Source organism: Capronia epimyces (assembly GCF_000585565.1).
Source record: "Capronia epimyces CBS 606.96 chromosome Unknown aczIQ-supercont1.2, whole genome shotgun sequence".
In the NCBI taxonomy this organism is placed as follows: Eukaryota; Fungi; Ascomycota; class Eurotiomycetes; order Chaetothyriales; family Herpotrichiellaceae; genus Capronia; species Capronia epimyces.
This window is the reverse complement of record NW_006912905.1, coordinates 799004-814407: the sequence shown is the minus strand read 5'-3', so window position 1 is coordinate 814407 and position 15404 is coordinate 799004. Positions and strand designations below refer to the sequence as shown.

Genomic DNA, 15404 nt, shown 5'->3' with positions numbered 1-15404 from the left:
AGCACAGGCAGCACCACCACCACCACCACAGACAGCACCATCGACAGCAGCAGCACCACTACCAGCAGCACAGGCAGCACCACCACCACCACCACCGGCAGAGGCACCACCGGCACCATCAAGAAATGCATGATCCTCCGAATCGACGCTGTCTCATACGTCCTCTGCCCCGTCCCCCGCGGCGCCAACTGTCGCAGCCACCCCCGGTTCTGGGCCGATCCTGACCAACAATTGCGCCTGGACGCCGACCCAGCCCACGACTGGACCGACCGCTGGAGAGCCAACTATGGGTATCGGCCGCCGGGGAAATGGGGCCTGATCTATTCGGAGGGGGCGCAGTATGGGGTGATGGTGGCGACGAGGGAGTTTGCCATCAATAACCAAAAGCAGAGTCAAACGCAGAATCAACACCAGAACCAAAATCAGAATCAGCCCCAAAATCAACCCAACCCAATCATCTACGCATCCCTCGTCGGCCAGGTCTACATGTACGAGATCCGCACGTCGTCGTCCGCCTTCGCCGCCGGCATCAATAGCGACATGTGGGGCCAGGTTGGTATTCCTGTTCCGGAGCTGGACGAGCAGCGCATGCGGGAGGACCAGGACCGCGCGGAACGCGATCTGTTGCTCGATGGCCGGTATTCTCGGGTCAAGTGCGATTGGAGGTTGGATGGGAGTGTTACGTGGTGTGTTGGTTGAGGGTGCTACGTGGTGTGTTGGATGAGAGTTAGGGGCTAGATAGAGCGTCTGGTCTGGTCTGGTCTGATTAGGGTTAGGGTTAGGGTTAGGGTTCGTCTGGTCGGATATCGACATCGACATCTACATCGACATCGAAACTACGTCGACATCGACACTACATCGACATCTACACTACATCGACATCTACCTCTATATCGACACGACATCTACCTCGACATCGAAACTACGTCGACATCGACACTACATCGACATCGACACGACATCTACCTCTATATCGACACGACATCTACCTCTATATCTACACGACATCTACCTCTATATCTACACGACATCTAGTCATGACATGGAACCTGCCATCCCATTCGTCCAATGTTGCAGAATCAAGTCTTCATCTCATTTTCTAAACACTCTCCTCGGTATTCGGTAATTACAGTAGATCTAAATCTATTCTTGCCATACCCTAGGCTATCTTCATTGTTCTTGCTGTACAGCTGTACACAATATTAATCCCGCATCACTGTCACTATCACTCATACAGTACAAGTATAGTAGTCATGCCCAACATCTATCATGCACGATATGTATATATATGTATATGACAAACATGTGCCGGCCCATAGTTCCATCGTTCACCCCCTCATCCAAGGTAGACTCGAAACCCGAAACCCGAAACCCGAAACTCGAAACCCGAAACTCGAAACCCAAACGCCAATTCTCCATCGCTAAACGCTCATAACCCGGTCGCAGTAGTAGGTTGTCGACCAGATCTGTGATATGCGTTCCGTGATATGTATATGTGATAGGTGATTTGTGCAGCCGGTGCGCTGTTCACCGTCCTCCGCCCATCGCCACATGAACTGATTTATATCCAAATTTCTTCCCTTCCCCATGCGGCATGATTTGCTTCACATTCATATTTTCCTCCTCTCTCTCATGGATTGGAATTACAACTGTACCAACATTATTATTTCTTCACAAAACACAGCTCCTCGAGTTTCTTGACCGCCTTGACGCATCGGCTTTCCACCTCGCGGGTCCACACATCGGCCGCCCACAACGAGACGGCCAAGCTGATGGACCAGCCGACGAGGATGGCGAAAATCCAGGGCCCGTTGGTAGTGTCGACGCCCTCAGTGCCCATAGACCACCATATACGGTGGGGGATCATGTATCCGACCGCGTGAAGCAGAGGCCCGTGGACGAGGTAGAGGGCGAAACTGATCCTACCCAGGTATTGCGGGATGTCGCTATTCAGGATGCGTCGCCACGTCGACTTGACAGGGTCGGAGCGGGCTAGCAGGAGCAGGAGCAGCGCCGTCCCGAAGTTCGGGTAGAACTTGTCCTTACGGTCCATCCACTCTGGGATCAACCGGTTGAGCGTCATATATCCTGGTGCATAGTCTCGGGACCCGTCGATAGGATAGGACAGAAGGTAGAAGGCCACTATGAAGCCGAATGCGCGCAGGATGGAATGGAAATTCCGGAAAATGGATATCGAAGCCAAAGACCGAAAAAACCGGCGCGGGCTGGAGCTGGAGTCGGAGCCGTCCCATGTCTCCGCTCGTTTCTCCTCCGGCGCCGGAGAGCGAGGCGGAGACGGTGGGAGCCGGTCTGGAGTGAGCGTCATTTTTCTATCTTGCTCCCGTTCGGTCAGGAAGAGGTCGATCTGGGCGACGATGGCACCTAGAAGGTAGACCCAGATTTCCCAATGATTCCAGAGGAAGAACATGACGGTCATGACGCACAAGCTTATCAATCGGATCTGTCGGTGGCATTGGGCCGTGGCAATCACGACGACATACAGGAACAACGAGCCTTTCATTTCCGCCAGGATGGACCATAGGTGCTGGTCATGGTACGGGTAGACAGCGCCCGGGGCGAAAATGTTGGTCAGGTCGAACATTTCTCGCGCCCAATTGTGCAGCTGTCCGTAGTAGGTGGCAAACTGTTCCGGCTTCGGCTCGTTCCACTCTCCGGGGAAGAGTTTGGCATGGTCGAGCAGGAAGGGTCGATTGGACTCGTACAGGCCAAAGTAGATGTAGTGCGCCGTGATCAGAGTGACAATCAACGTCGGCAGGTAGAGCCTGAAGGCGCGACGGAACAGAGCGCCCGAGACATTGACCAGCACCTGAGAGCGAGAAGCCTGGTCATGCTTGTCGATCAACTGAAAGAGCCGCAAGGTGGTCAAGTAGCCGGCAAGGCCGAAGAAAATATGGGCGGTGAAGCCCGCGTAGAAGTAGCGGATGATGGGGAGCTCGAGAAAGTACCGATGGCGGTCGTCGGTGCCCCAGGGCTGAAAGCCGAAGTCGCTGAAGGCAAAGGTGTAATGAAAGGTGAAGACTTTGACCGAGGTGATGCCTCGTAGGCCATTGAGGTAGCTGGTCGAGAAATGCTTCGGCTTGGGCGCAGCGTCGTCCCAGATGTTGGATCGCAAGAGTTGAGGTACGAAGCAGTAGGCGATGCGCTTGCCTATCCGAGATGCATGGCCTGGCCGCATCAGGGACAGAGTCTTGAAAAGAATGCGTCGCGGAGCCTGTCGAAGAGAGAGCTGGTTGTTCTCGACCGTGACATGCACATGGTCGTCATTATTGGCATGACTGGCATTGGCGCCCGAGGCGGAATCCGGCGCCTCCTTCAAGTGGTTGATGATCAGGGGTTCCAGGGGGTGCTGATCGTCTTCGGGTTTCATGCTGGCAGCATGACAGGGAAGCCTGATTATTAGCCGACAAAGAAGGGGTCGGGCTCAGAACGCCACAGAACACCAAGGTGGCGTGTGACAGGGCACGAGGGCGAGTGACAGGATGAGAACCAGCTCTGGGATACGAGCACGAGCAACCACTCCTGCAAGCAACAAATAGAGACAGACGCTCAGCGCCGGGACCAGCCTAGACGCTCAAGGTTTCAGGGCCTAAAACTCAAAATCTGTTGAAGCCAGGAACCGGCAGCGGCAAGCGGTAGCGGTAGCGACGCCAAAAGTACCAACCAGACGTCCAGAGAAGGATGGGAGAACAGTATGTGTATGGAGTATGGAGTATGAGGAAAGGTCAGGGCGGTTTTGTAGCGGATGAGGTGATGGAAAGGATCAATCACTCCATGCTTGGCCAGCCTCGGTCTTCTTGAGTCTGCCCGTGGGCACAAGAGACACTAAAAGATAACACGTCCGTCCTCAGTCTTGGGGTGTTCTTGGTACTGTATCTCCGTAGATATTTTCACCCGCCTAGCTGCAACTTTTTCTTTGGGCCCAAGCCCCGAGCTCGGCCCTCTCCCTTTCCAGTGCGCAGAGGCAGCCTCCTTTTGAGGGACCCTGGGGCTGGTGGCTCCTGGGCTTGCATTAGTGAGGCCTCATCCTTGCCTAGCTGGTCTTGGGCCTGGCCAGGGTAGGCGTCCGGGGTTCAAGGGCGTCACATCGGAGCCTGAGCCGCCTCTTGGATGTCTTGGGCCTGGAGCCAACACGCCAATCAACCCACGAGATTAAGGCCCCTGACGCTGCCGAGAGCATTTTGGCGCTGCCAATACCGAGCTGATCAGCAGGCGAATCCGCTTCGCTTGGGGGGATTGGACTGTGCAGTCTGTACGTCAACAATAATGAATGGGAATGATAACAGCATGCACAAATACCGAGTCGGAGTACGGATACAGATATTGGCTTGTTGCCGGCAAGGCTGCTGCAGTGCCATCCTTCACCACGTGGACGTTGGTGTTGGTGTTGGTGCTCGTGCAGGCGCAGGCACAAGGTGTTGGTTGACTGTGTGGCTAAATGCGGTACGTATTGATTAGGCGCTTCCATCTTCCATCGCTGCAACAAAACCACAGGCGTGTACGCAGACACAGACACTACAGCACACAGCATACTATACTCCGACCTTCAGTCTCGCTCTCTACATGTGGTTACCGTGTAGCAAATAATACGGAGTACATAGTTGTCCCAGGTGCCACACACCATGCTTACAGTACGTAGTACATACTACCAGGAGAACCTGGTAGGACAAGGCTGTGAGAGGACGGTGACCAACGTGCCAGTCTCCAGTCTCGAGGTCATTCAGATCTCACACCTAATACAGCCTGACACAAGTGCTCCATTTGCAACGTTAGCATTCGACTTCTGTGACCATGTCAAACCAGAAGCATTTCTGAGAGGTGGCTGCATTTTGTCGTGATATACTCCTTACATCATCTCTTAGATCGGAATGCACATTGCAACAGCCACTAAAAGGCGAAATCCGGTCTTTGTCTTCCCGTCCAATATTCCGGTAACGGTCGGTCCATGACAGACTCAAGCAGTATGGTCAATCTCGCTGCACTCAGTCGATCCGACGATGGAAGTTTGCGACACGGTATTTCCATCTGTCGCAACTCGGAGACCCAGACCAGCCCGACAAGTCGTTTGGCTTGGTTGTCATGCGTCGTGCCCGACCTCGGCTTGCAGCCTTGCTTCTTGTGTGGTAAGCCCAGTATGATACTCACGTGTAGCAATCCCACCTTGTAGTGTCCTCTTTCCATTCATTGTAAAGCATCAATTTCAGGCTCGATCATGGAGGGATATTGCAATTACCAAGGTCAGTTGCCTGATGACCACACGATCGTGTACCAGGTAGCTGTCTGCTGTGTCCTTTCCTCGTCGTGGCTTTCATGCGCTGTGGTCCTTCTCCAATAGTAGTGTCGCGTCTCACCTTGCCCATGTGGGAAGGGAGTGTCTGCTCTCTTCGAGGCGCTCAACCCGTGTCCGGGGTCACCGTTGCTTCTTCCTTCCTTCAAAGTATTCGATGTATTGCTCGATAGTTCAACATCTGTAGTAAGTGCAGTTTCCTCGTCAAGGTGAACGTACCTGCCAATGTAGCAGTGTAGAGTAGATAAAAAGAGCTGTTTTCCGTCCTCTCTGGATCTGCTCTCTCTCATCTTCTTCCACCATCCGCAACACACTCAGCTCTCCTTGCATACCATCTCTGTCTTCCTGCCCACATACTATGCTTGCCTTCCAGCTTGGACTGGACGTTGCAGCATCCTCAGCCGTCAAGGGCCCGCTTGTGTGGTGATGGTGAGCAGAACACCACTTCAACCCGGACTCTGCTAACATGGCACACATTGCAGGGATCGCATGAACTCCATCTGCACTCGGTCGTCATGCTGCTCTATCACCTTCGATCCGCTCACAGCCTTGGATGCCACAACCCCGAAGTCAGAAACTGCCGGATTTTACCGTACAGAAAGCTCATCATTCTTCTTCGCCGTGTTTCAACTGTTAAGAACACGAGGTGTCAACAATTGGGTGTGTTGGTATCCCCAACTCACGCCAAAGAGGAGATAAAACCCTTGTTACAATCTGAGCGCAAAGCGCAATAGGCCAACAACCAAAACCTATCCGAGGCCCTCACCCTATCCGAGGCCCTCAGCTTTTATAGTGTTGAAACTTCGTCAGTCTTCCGAGACCGACGGGAATTTTTGCAACCTCTTTTTAGGCTTTCACAACAAATCGAACTTCGCAAAGTTGCCCGAACAGCTTTCCTGGGACTTTTGTTGGTCGACGAAGGGTGGTTGCCGGGCCAAGTGGCCGACCGATGGTACGCGTGAGTAGCCATCTCCAGAAGTGAAGAGCTTTCCTCCGTAAAGGGTTGACCAAGAGCATGCGCATGACACATTTGGGCCCAACATTTCGACGATACCCGCCCAACCATCGAGTCCAGCCTCAGCAAGCTCTTCTCGACTCGGGGCAAATCTGGGTATGACATTTTTTCTGACAAGTCATTGGGGCGTGGGAGACTGTTGGGCGCTTGAAACTTCTTGTGCCAAACGGCGGCCACATTTTGAAAGCGTTGAGCATGTTGAAGTTTGGCCCAGTGGGCGATGACCTACCGTGAGTCGGGCGTTGCGCAGACAGTACCTCGGGTGGCTGGTAATTTAGATATCATGCTCAAGTTGATGTTGTGGCAGAGGTGCTTGTAATTGTACGGAGGACTTGTCATTGATGTCACAGTGCCAGCATCCCCATGCCACGTGATGACGTGTCTTCCCCTCCTGCCCTCCTGAGCCCTCATCACGTGCTTATCTCGCTATCGCTATCGATAAGAAGGTGGTAGATTTTTTTTGCAGGTGGCGGTCGTTGGCCGGCGCCCGCCACTCACCCACTTGCCCACCTCAAGTCGGCCACTCATTCGATCCACCAAACTCGACCAACTCGAATGGCCAGCCTTGGACCAGAAGCCAATGCGACATCGTCAAGTTTGCAAAATGTCTTCGCTTCTTTCTTCCTCTTCATCTTCCTTCACAGACTCTTTGTCCCCTTCCACAGTGAGCGACTTCTGGAGTTTTGCGCTCGCTAATCGCCCTAAAGCTCCAACCTCACCACCTTTATCACTTCCCGCTACCTTTTGACAGCAAGACTGTTAGACCGCTGTATTACGTCACAATGAGCGACGCCAAAGATATCGACAGCGCCATTCGGGCCACCAGTATCGACTTCGATCCTAAGTCTGGCACCTCCGGATCGAGTGCCGAAGCGACGTTGCAACATGGCAGCCCCGAGGTCATCGACGCAACCGCCGAACAGGCTGAACAAGAGAAGAAGAGGAGGTCATGGCGTACCCAATTGGCATTCTTCAAGACACGGGATTTCTGGTTCATCTTGATTCTGGGTCAGGTTCTGTCTATCTGCATCACCGGCACAAACACCTTGACCTCGCTCCTGGGGTACGCCGGGACTAGCATCCCGGCTTTCCAGTCTCTGTTCAACTACGTGCTGCTCAATATCATCTACACGAGCTACACGATCTACAAATATGGGTTCCGGAAATGGACTCGGCTGTTATGGCGAGATGGATGGAGGTGTATGTCTCATATCTTTGTCCGCCCGCGGGAATCCGTCCCCGTCCTCGTCCTAAAACTAACGCCGAGCAGATATCATTCTCGCCTTTTTCGACGTCCAAGGAAACTACTTCACCGTCCTTGCTTACGAATACACCACTATTCTTTCTGCCCAATTGATTAATTTCTGGGCCATCGTCGTCGTGGTCGTCCTCTCCTTCCTTTTCCTGAAGGTCCGCTACCACTGGGCTCAGATCCTGGGAATTCTGATCTGCATTGGCGGCATGGGTATCCTGCTTGCCTCTGACCACATCACCGGTTCCAATAGCTATAGTGTCTCCTCCGGGCACCAATTGAAAGGTGACCTCTTTGCTCTTGTTGGAGCCACCGCATACGGGCTCTGCAACGTCTACGAAGAGTGGTTTGTGTCGGGTCGGCCTTTGTATGAAGTCATCGGTCAACTTGGCTTCTGGGCCATGTTCATCAACGGCGTGCAAGCTGCCATCTTTGATCGCCACTCATTCCAGACAGCTCACTGGAACGCAAAGGTCGGTGGCTATCTCACAGGCTATACACTGATCCTTACGATTTTTTACACCTTGGTGCCGATTCTGTACCGATTTGCCAGCGCCGCCTTCCAGAATATTTCCTTGTTGACGAGCAATTTCTGGGGTGTCATCATTGGCATCAAAGTCTTCCATTTGCACGTGCATTACCTATACCCCATTGCGTTTACACTCATTATGGTCGGTCATTTCGTTTACTACTTTGGAAAGGGTGTCATGGGTGAAGCGTCCAAGGCCTGGCTCGGCGAGAATCAGGAGAAAGGAATTGATGGGTTTGGGTCCGCAAAGAGAAGGATCAGGAAGATGCAAGAGAGTGCAGCGGGTCCAGGAGGTCCAGGTATGGAAGGGACCGAAAGTGCCGGGGTGGTGTGATATGAGAAGCAAGAGGAGGATCGATGGTGATCGTGGGCCACAATCCGCTGACGCTGAATCAACTTTAAGGACGCCGCTCATTGCAGAAATCTGCCTGTCTGTATTGTCGCTTGGATTTGTTGTCCATCGTTTTGTCTAATTCTGACGACGCACGAAATTACGGTCTCAAAGCTATCAATGCTGTACACAGTTCACGTCAAGGAATACGGAATACAATATAAGCAATAATATCCCAGTCTACATTGACCTCCACGCCGCGCATCGAACACCAACCTCGCTTACCTGACGAGTTGGTTGTTGATCTATCTACGAACTTCCACATATTTGGTCGTTATACACGTTACGTGCACCCAGTAGAGTCTACATGCACCACTATTGGTATTCAGGTATTCAGGTCCGAATTGGCAAGCTGGAGAGAAATCAATCAGCTTGCTTTGCATGATGTAGACACTGTGCTGTTGCTTTGCTTTTGCTCTTCACCTTTTACGTTTTACTTGACTTACATTGATCCTACGGTTTGCATACCTACCTAATCAGGCCTTGCCTTTCAGCACGGCAAAGGACGGAGCGGAGGTGACAGACCGCAAGTTCGACCGATTCGACCTTAGACCAGTCAAACGTCAAGCTTGAATCAAATGGCGTTGAAGTGTTAAGAAGAACGTAGGAGTGGAAGCGGAAAAAACACTGCGAAAGCACACTGGAAAACACACAGGGAAAACACACAGCAAAAACACACAGTGAAACACACTACGAAACACACTGCGAAAACACATCTTGTTTTGAGGCGACTTGATTTCCATTTTGTGCGCATGCCACAGTAATTTGTCTCGAGTTTTTGGGGGGGCTCCTTTTTTTTTCTCTTCCAGGATCCTTATCCCGTTATTATGCCGCACCAAGCAACGCCGGGCCCATGCCATGCCATGCCATACAGTCTTGTGTTGTGCAAATGCATTGCAATGCCAGTTGTCGGTGCCGGGGCCGATGCAGGTGCAGGTACCGGTGCGAAAGTCTTGCTTTTCTTTTCTTTTCGCAGAGCTGTGCTGCCTTCCACTACTACCCAGACCACATTTCATCCTCGTGGTACAACCAAAAATAAAATGTGCCGAGTCCGAGTCCGTGTCTCTATTGCCAGTACCTCTCTCTTGTCTTGATCTCTTGTACTCCGGTTCTCCATCCATCACAAGGGGCGGGGAAGCCGTGCACAGACGACAGCAACCAGCAACCAGCAACTAGGCACCAGGGGTCTACTGCTCAGTCTGGAAGTAGTTCAACAGGACGTTGCGCTCCTGGCTCTCCTCACCCCAGTCCTTGACGACGACACAGGAGCAGTTGACGACCTTGCGGGCATTGCCCTCGCGGTCCAGGACACACAGACCGGCCCATTCGCCCAACAGCTTGCCGTCGGGGACCTTGATCAGCGGGATCTTGTGTTCCGAGCACAGGGCGATGACGAGCTTCTTGTACGCCTCCTCCTCGCACGCTTCGTTGAGCACGCACATGTGCGCCTGGCGCCGGTCGAGGGCCTTGGAGGCTTCGCGCAAGCCACGGGCCAGACCGTCGTGGATCAGGGCGATTTTGAGGACACCTATATACCACAAATGACTATTGTTAGAGTCCAGTTGTCCTTGTTTTTCGCTTGATTTCTGACCAAACCCAATCTCGAATGGATTTTGGGAGGCCTTCTTTCTCTCTCTGCGTGGGGATGGGGGAAAGTCGCACCTTTCAAAGCGTCAAGCACAGACATGGATCCGGACGACGCGCCGGCGTCGCCAGAGACTTCGACCTCATCGGCTTGGGGAACGGGGGAAGTGGGCTCTTCTCCGTCCGACTGTGGCAGAGAAATGGCGTCAGCAAAGGGAGAACTGCATTTGTCTCATCGCAGACTCGATAGGAAAGTAAAATCATTCGGGTCGGGTGCGATCAAAACTCGCAAGGACTGCGCCTGTGATCCTGACCAGACCTGACCTCGAGATCCGACAGTTCCCTATCGATGTAGGATATGAAAACGTACCATTTTGGCGAATCGTTACTTGTATGGCAAGTACAAGATATCAACAATGTCGGATGATCCTCAAAGAGTCACTGGTAGGGAATGAATTGATATGTTGGTTATACAAACCATGAAAGAGCAAAGAGACAGATTGAGCCCGGGGACTGAATTTCGCTGCCAAGTGGAGATTTGTGCGCCGTCTTGGCATATTGTCAACCGCAGTCACGTGCCAGCCTCGGTCGCCTCAGGAGCCCTCACCACCTTTAAGAAGCTACGCAGGTGGAACTTCTATACTACTAATAATTACTGGTAATAGGGATAATTGTCAGAAAACGAGTTCGAGGTGATATCCAGTAGAACAGAATTTAATTCATTGACTCTTTTCATTCGAGTGTGCGGCATCCGCACAGAGCTGGTGTGACCCGCATGAAGAGCTCATGGCGGTCGTGACCAGATCGATATCTACAATAGTGACATACGAATCTAACATAATCGGTCTTGTGCCACGCTTTCCAAGCAAGTCATCTTCATCGACAGTCATGAGATCCTCCTTCACCACGCAATTCGTGAAACCGAAAAGTACAATACTTTAACGAGTGAATCCGTTGCCGTAACCAGTGACGAGAGACACTTGCGAATTGTTGACGCCATTCGTGAGCTTGGGCGAAGGTCTTGAGAAAGGTGATGACTGTCCATTAGCGACGGGCGATCCTTCATCGGTAGGCATTGGCATCTGCTGAGGGAGAGTTCTCAGAGAGATCGGTTGCTGCCTCAATCGCAAGCCCGCAAGGTGAGGATGACGGGGGATTTGATCTTCGAAGCCGGAGAGCTGTGCTAAGTTAGCATTTCTGATCGATCATGGACGGACTTGTAGAACGAACCTTGACCCAGAAAAGTTCTTTCATAGCCATGAACTTAGGTCGCTCCTCCTCCTCTCTTTGAATGGCCTTTTGGATCGAGGTGTTCCAACCACTTGTTTCGTATTCGTAGGAAAGCATAACACGCGAAACTTGCCACAAGCGTTGTCGTTGCTCCGCGGTTACTGGCAGGACTTCAAGAGAAGTGTACCTGCGAAGATGAAGATCCTTTGTCACCAGAAGCCCTGCAACTTGGAAGTTAGGTATCCACAACTCAGCCTGAGTTGCCGGAGGGGCTTCCTGGTCAAGCTGAGCCGTTCGGACGGTGAACAATGGCAAGAATTTCTTGAGCCACGCCTCACTCCTGACTGTCGGATCGTTGTTGTCAATCATTAGGGCAGCTGTGCTGAGCACAATGGGTAACGCCTCCCTACGGCGCCGTTCCATCTCAAGGCGTTGCTGACGGAGTTGTTCCTCCTGCCGGCGTTGACGCTCCTCTAGTTCCCGTCTGATGCGTTCTTGACGTTCTTCCTCCTCCTTTTTCCTCAGTGCCGCAGCTTCCTCTTCGGCTTTTCTACGGCGTTCTCGTTCTTGCTCTTCTGCCAATCGTCGTTGTTCCGCAGCCTTCTCGGCAGCTCTCTCCGCGGCAATTCTCTCGTCTTCCAATCGCTGTGCTACCGCTCTTTGTCTTGCCTCCTCCGCCTTTCGCGCCACTTCTGCTTGTCTGGCTTCTTCTGCTTTTCGCGCCGCTTCTGCTTGTCTGGCTTCTTCTGCCTTGCGCGCCGCTTCTGCTTGTTTGGCTTCTTCTGCCTTGCGCGCCGCTTCTGCTTGTCTGGCTTCTTCTGCCTTACGCGCCGCCTCTGCTTGCCGTGCTTCTTCTGCCTTGCGTACCTCCTCTTGTCTTTGGGCCTTAAGCTCGGCCTCGGTTGGGTCAACCTCGATAGTTTCTGACTTCACCGGATCACTGAATTTGTCAGCACCCGTCTGGGAACCAGCTGTTACAGAGCTCTTCCTCTGGTGGCTAGGGCTGGCGATTTCCATAACTTCTACAGTATCTCCAGAAAAGGGATTTTCGAACTCCATGTTGTTCGCTTCAGGGCGAGGGTTAGCGACTTTTCTTTCCCGAGTTGGGCTTGATGTTTGACTGCTCTTTCTCATAGCAAGAGGCCATTGCCCGGTGCTGTTTTCAACCACTGTTCGGCGTTTCTTGACAGTGCTTCGCCCATTTTCTCCTTCCTCGGTCGCCGCAGATTCGGAAGACAAGCTGTCTCTCGTTCGTTTGAGCGCTGTGCTTGGTCTGCCCTCAGCCTTGACAGGCTTCTTGGCCTTCTCATCGTCTGAAGATCCTTCTGCCACGAGGCTCGTGCGTCGTCGATGCTCTTTTCCAGTCACTAATCTTCGTCGACGATGGCCATTCTCCGAATCCAAGGTTGGAGGCTGAGGGAGATCACTCTGACTCCTTCTTTTAAGATGTGCCTTTCTTGGCGTAGACACGGTTTGGTCTTGATCGGAGGAAACCGCCATCGAAAAATCAGCAGCTTCTTTCCTAGTTGTGCTGTGTCTTCGTCGGTCGAGTCTGTCTGCAGAGCCAATCTCGCGGTCTCGTTCCTTGTTTGAGAATTGCGGCGATTTGTTAGGGAGCGACTTGTGAGTTAGAGTCGGACTGGATGAGCTGGACTTTCGCAGCTTGCTGGAAACTGGCGACTGGGAACGGCGGTAGGCTTTAGACTTCACTCTTTCCGAATCTCTTGTCAACCGTGGAGAGCTTGCTTTCCTAGTCTTCCTAGCGGCGTACTTGTTGTATGCAGCCTTAAGAATCTCATACTCCTTCTGCCACTGCTCGCCCTTTCGTTCCGCCGAGATCTCAAAGTAAGTCTTCCCCTTAAGAAGCCTCCTCGTTGGATTGAAGCCTGACTGTTCGACCAGGAGCTTGACAACTTCCGGGTGGCCACGACCAATAGCCGCAAGCATTGGCGTATTGTAACCGGGCTTGATGTGTCTAATCGGTTCTGGATCTGACTCAGGATCTCCCATGCCCAAAAGATACTGCAAAACCTCTTCGTGGCCTGCCTTGGCTGCAGCTATCAAGGACTCCGTTTCCGCCTTTTGTAAGATATTGAGGATGTTCGCCACTCCTTGAACATCGCCCTTCGCAGCTAGACGCGTCAGGTTTTCCTGTGTATTTGCTTGCCAGAGAAGATCGTTCCTTGTTGATTCACTTCGACCGGTTCTCCGTCGCGACGTCAATGCAGGAGGACTTCTAGGACCTAGGATGGGTGGTGAATCTCGGGGGCTTGCGGCTGAGGTGGGTTTGGAGGACGTCTCGCGCAGAGGCTCAAACTGCTCTTTTGGGCTTTGTTGGTTGATTTGCTTCTCTTTCGCCTCAGCGAGAAGTCTCCTGACCTCTTCATAATTTTCATCGTCTTGTGGCACAAGTTCGTATGGTTCATCGCCCTTAGCGTTGCCCAGTCGCGGATTTGCGCCATGTTCGAGTAAGAGTTTGACAACCTGAACGTGACCATTTTCGACGGCGTCAATTAGTGGTGTTTCTTTGTCGATATTCCTTGTGTTGACTTCACATTTGTTTGCCAACAAGAACTTGACAATTTCGGTAAAACCCTCCAAGGCCGCGATTTGGAGCGGTGTGTTTCCTGCATTGTCCGCCTGGTTCAAGTCTTCAGGTCTCTCCGCGAGCTTTATCTTCGCCATCGCGAGGTCATTGTTGTTACAAGCCCGCGACAGGAAGGTCCGCCCATTCTTATCACGCCATTTGCGAGGCCCAGGAGCTGCCGCAGCTGCCGCCGCTGCTGCTTTGGCTGGCGACATCGTGTCATGGTCTGTTGATGGAAATTTATGCAGTGCAGGCCTTAATCGTGGCGGCGAGTCCGAATCTTCCGAAGTCACTGAAAGTGCACGATGATCGGCCGAACCACTCCTCCTGGTTTGAAGTGCGGGAGGACGCCCGCGCTTTTTCCTCTCGACATCGCCAAGAGTGAACTGCGTTGACACGCCGCGCCTGTGTTCCCTCTTCACCGGGGGACGAGGTGAAGCAGAACGCTCAGGTGAAGAGTGTCGAGGGTACGTCGCAGACCTTGTCTCACGTCGTTCAGAAGATCCGGGATCCCCAGCGCCGCTGTTCTTTGGCCGATGCTTGCTTATTGTGGGTAAAATATCACTTGGGCGGCGTCTTCGAGCCTGGTTTTCATCAACATCATCCAAACGAGCGGTACTATCTTCAGCCTTCCCCGTTGCGGGCTTCGATCTCCGTGATATAATATGACCCGATACGTCTGAATCAGTATCTGCTGAATGCGTCCGTACTTGAGGCGATGACAACGGTGAGCTGCGACGACTGAAGACAGAAGAGGGTGTTTCATCTCGTTCATCGCCACTACTGCGTTTGCGCTTTCTGGATTGGAAGTCGGCATCGGTCGCCACTGCTTCGCCCGACAAGTCATCAGCCTTAGGCTGAGTGACATTCGCAGACCCAGCGACGGACGCGTTATCGGCGGTGGTTCTTTGCTTTTCCGGCGACTGAATCAGCGTCTCTGCCTCTGAATCCCCCTCTGCCTCACCACCCACGAGTTCAGGCACGGCCTTATCACCATTGCCCTCGACAAGCCCACGTTCGGAAGTCATGGCTTGGATTTTTGAAGTTACGGCTGGACTCGCCGGTCCATGAGTGGGTGCCTGGACGGTCCTCTTGTCTACTGTGGTTGCATCCTGGGACCCGCGAGAGCGGACTGGATCGTTCATCGAAGCGTCCACCTCTTCCTCATGATGTCTCTGTTCATTATTGTCCGCCGTTTTGGACGAGGAAGGACGATCGTGGATGGAGTAGGTGGCTGGGACTGGTGAGGCCAGCCTGGTTGGGCGGTGAGGAGGCGGCTGTTGGTGCAGTTGAACGGTTGATGCTGGCGGACGCTCGTCTCCTGCGCTGCACACTTTCTGATAATGGAGGACGGGGTAGTGGGATGGCGCAGGAACTTGCAAGAGATGGAGTTGGTCTTCTAACAGGTCTTTTTCGATGGCTTTACCACATCATCGAGGCGAAGCACAAGCCAAAACGAACATCGAGATGGGACTAACGATTCGGGTTGGCCAAGTTTGGAGGCCAGCGGG

At 52.8% G+C, this 15404-nt stretch overlaps 5 protein-coding genes across 5 annotated transcripts in view; 2 read left to right on the top strand and 3 right to left on the bottom strand.

Moving 5' to 3' along the window:
* A1O3_02116 (uncharacterized protein) overlaps positions 1-699 on the top strand; it is a gene marked incomplete at both ends in the record, with an annotated part of 3623 nt that extends 2924 nt beyond the window's left edge. The window contains one exon of the mRNA XM_007732259.1: positions 36-699. Coding sequence (XP_007730449.1) covers positions 36-699 — 664 coding nt within the window. The remainder of the gene's footprint in view (positions 1-35) is intronic.
* Positions 700-1663: 964 nt separating this feature from the next.
* Positions 1664-3388, bottom strand: A1O3_02115 (uncharacterized protein; the record flags this gene model as incomplete). The annotated part of the gene is made up of 1 exon (XM_007732258.1): positions 1664-3388. One exon carries the CDS (start codon positions 3386-3388, stop codon positions 1664-1666), a length of 1725 nt encoding a protein of 574 aa, XP_007730448.1.
* A 3714-nt stretch (positions 3389-7102) lies between these two features.
* A1O3_02114 (uncharacterized protein) lies at positions 7103-8435 on the top strand (the record flags this gene model as incomplete). The annotated part of the gene is made up of 2 exons (XM_007732257.1): positions 7103-7520; positions 7591-8435. 2 exons carry the CDS (start codon positions 7103-7105, stop codon positions 8433-8435), a joined length of 1263 nt encoding a protein of 420 aa, XP_007730447.1.
* A 1244-nt stretch (positions 8436-9679) lies between these two features.
* A1O3_02113 (40S ribosomal protein S12) lies at positions 9680-10179 on the bottom strand (the record flags this gene model as incomplete). The annotated part of the gene is made up of 2 exons (XM_007732256.1): positions 9680-10020; positions 10155-10179. The coding sequence occupies 2 exons, from the start codon at positions 10177-10179 to the stop codon at positions 9680-9682; spliced, it is 366 nt and encodes a 121-aa protein (XP_007730446.1).
* Positions 10180-11014: 835 nt separating this feature from the next.
* A1O3_02112 (uncharacterized protein) lies at positions 11015-14921 on the bottom strand (the record flags this gene model as incomplete). Its single annotated transcript, XM_007732255.1, has 2 exons — positions 11015-11254; positions 11307-14921. 2 exons carry the CDS (start codon positions 14919-14921, stop codon positions 11015-11017), a joined length of 3855 nt encoding a protein of 1284 aa, XP_007730445.1.
* Between the last annotated feature and the right edge of the window lie 483 nt (positions 14922-15404).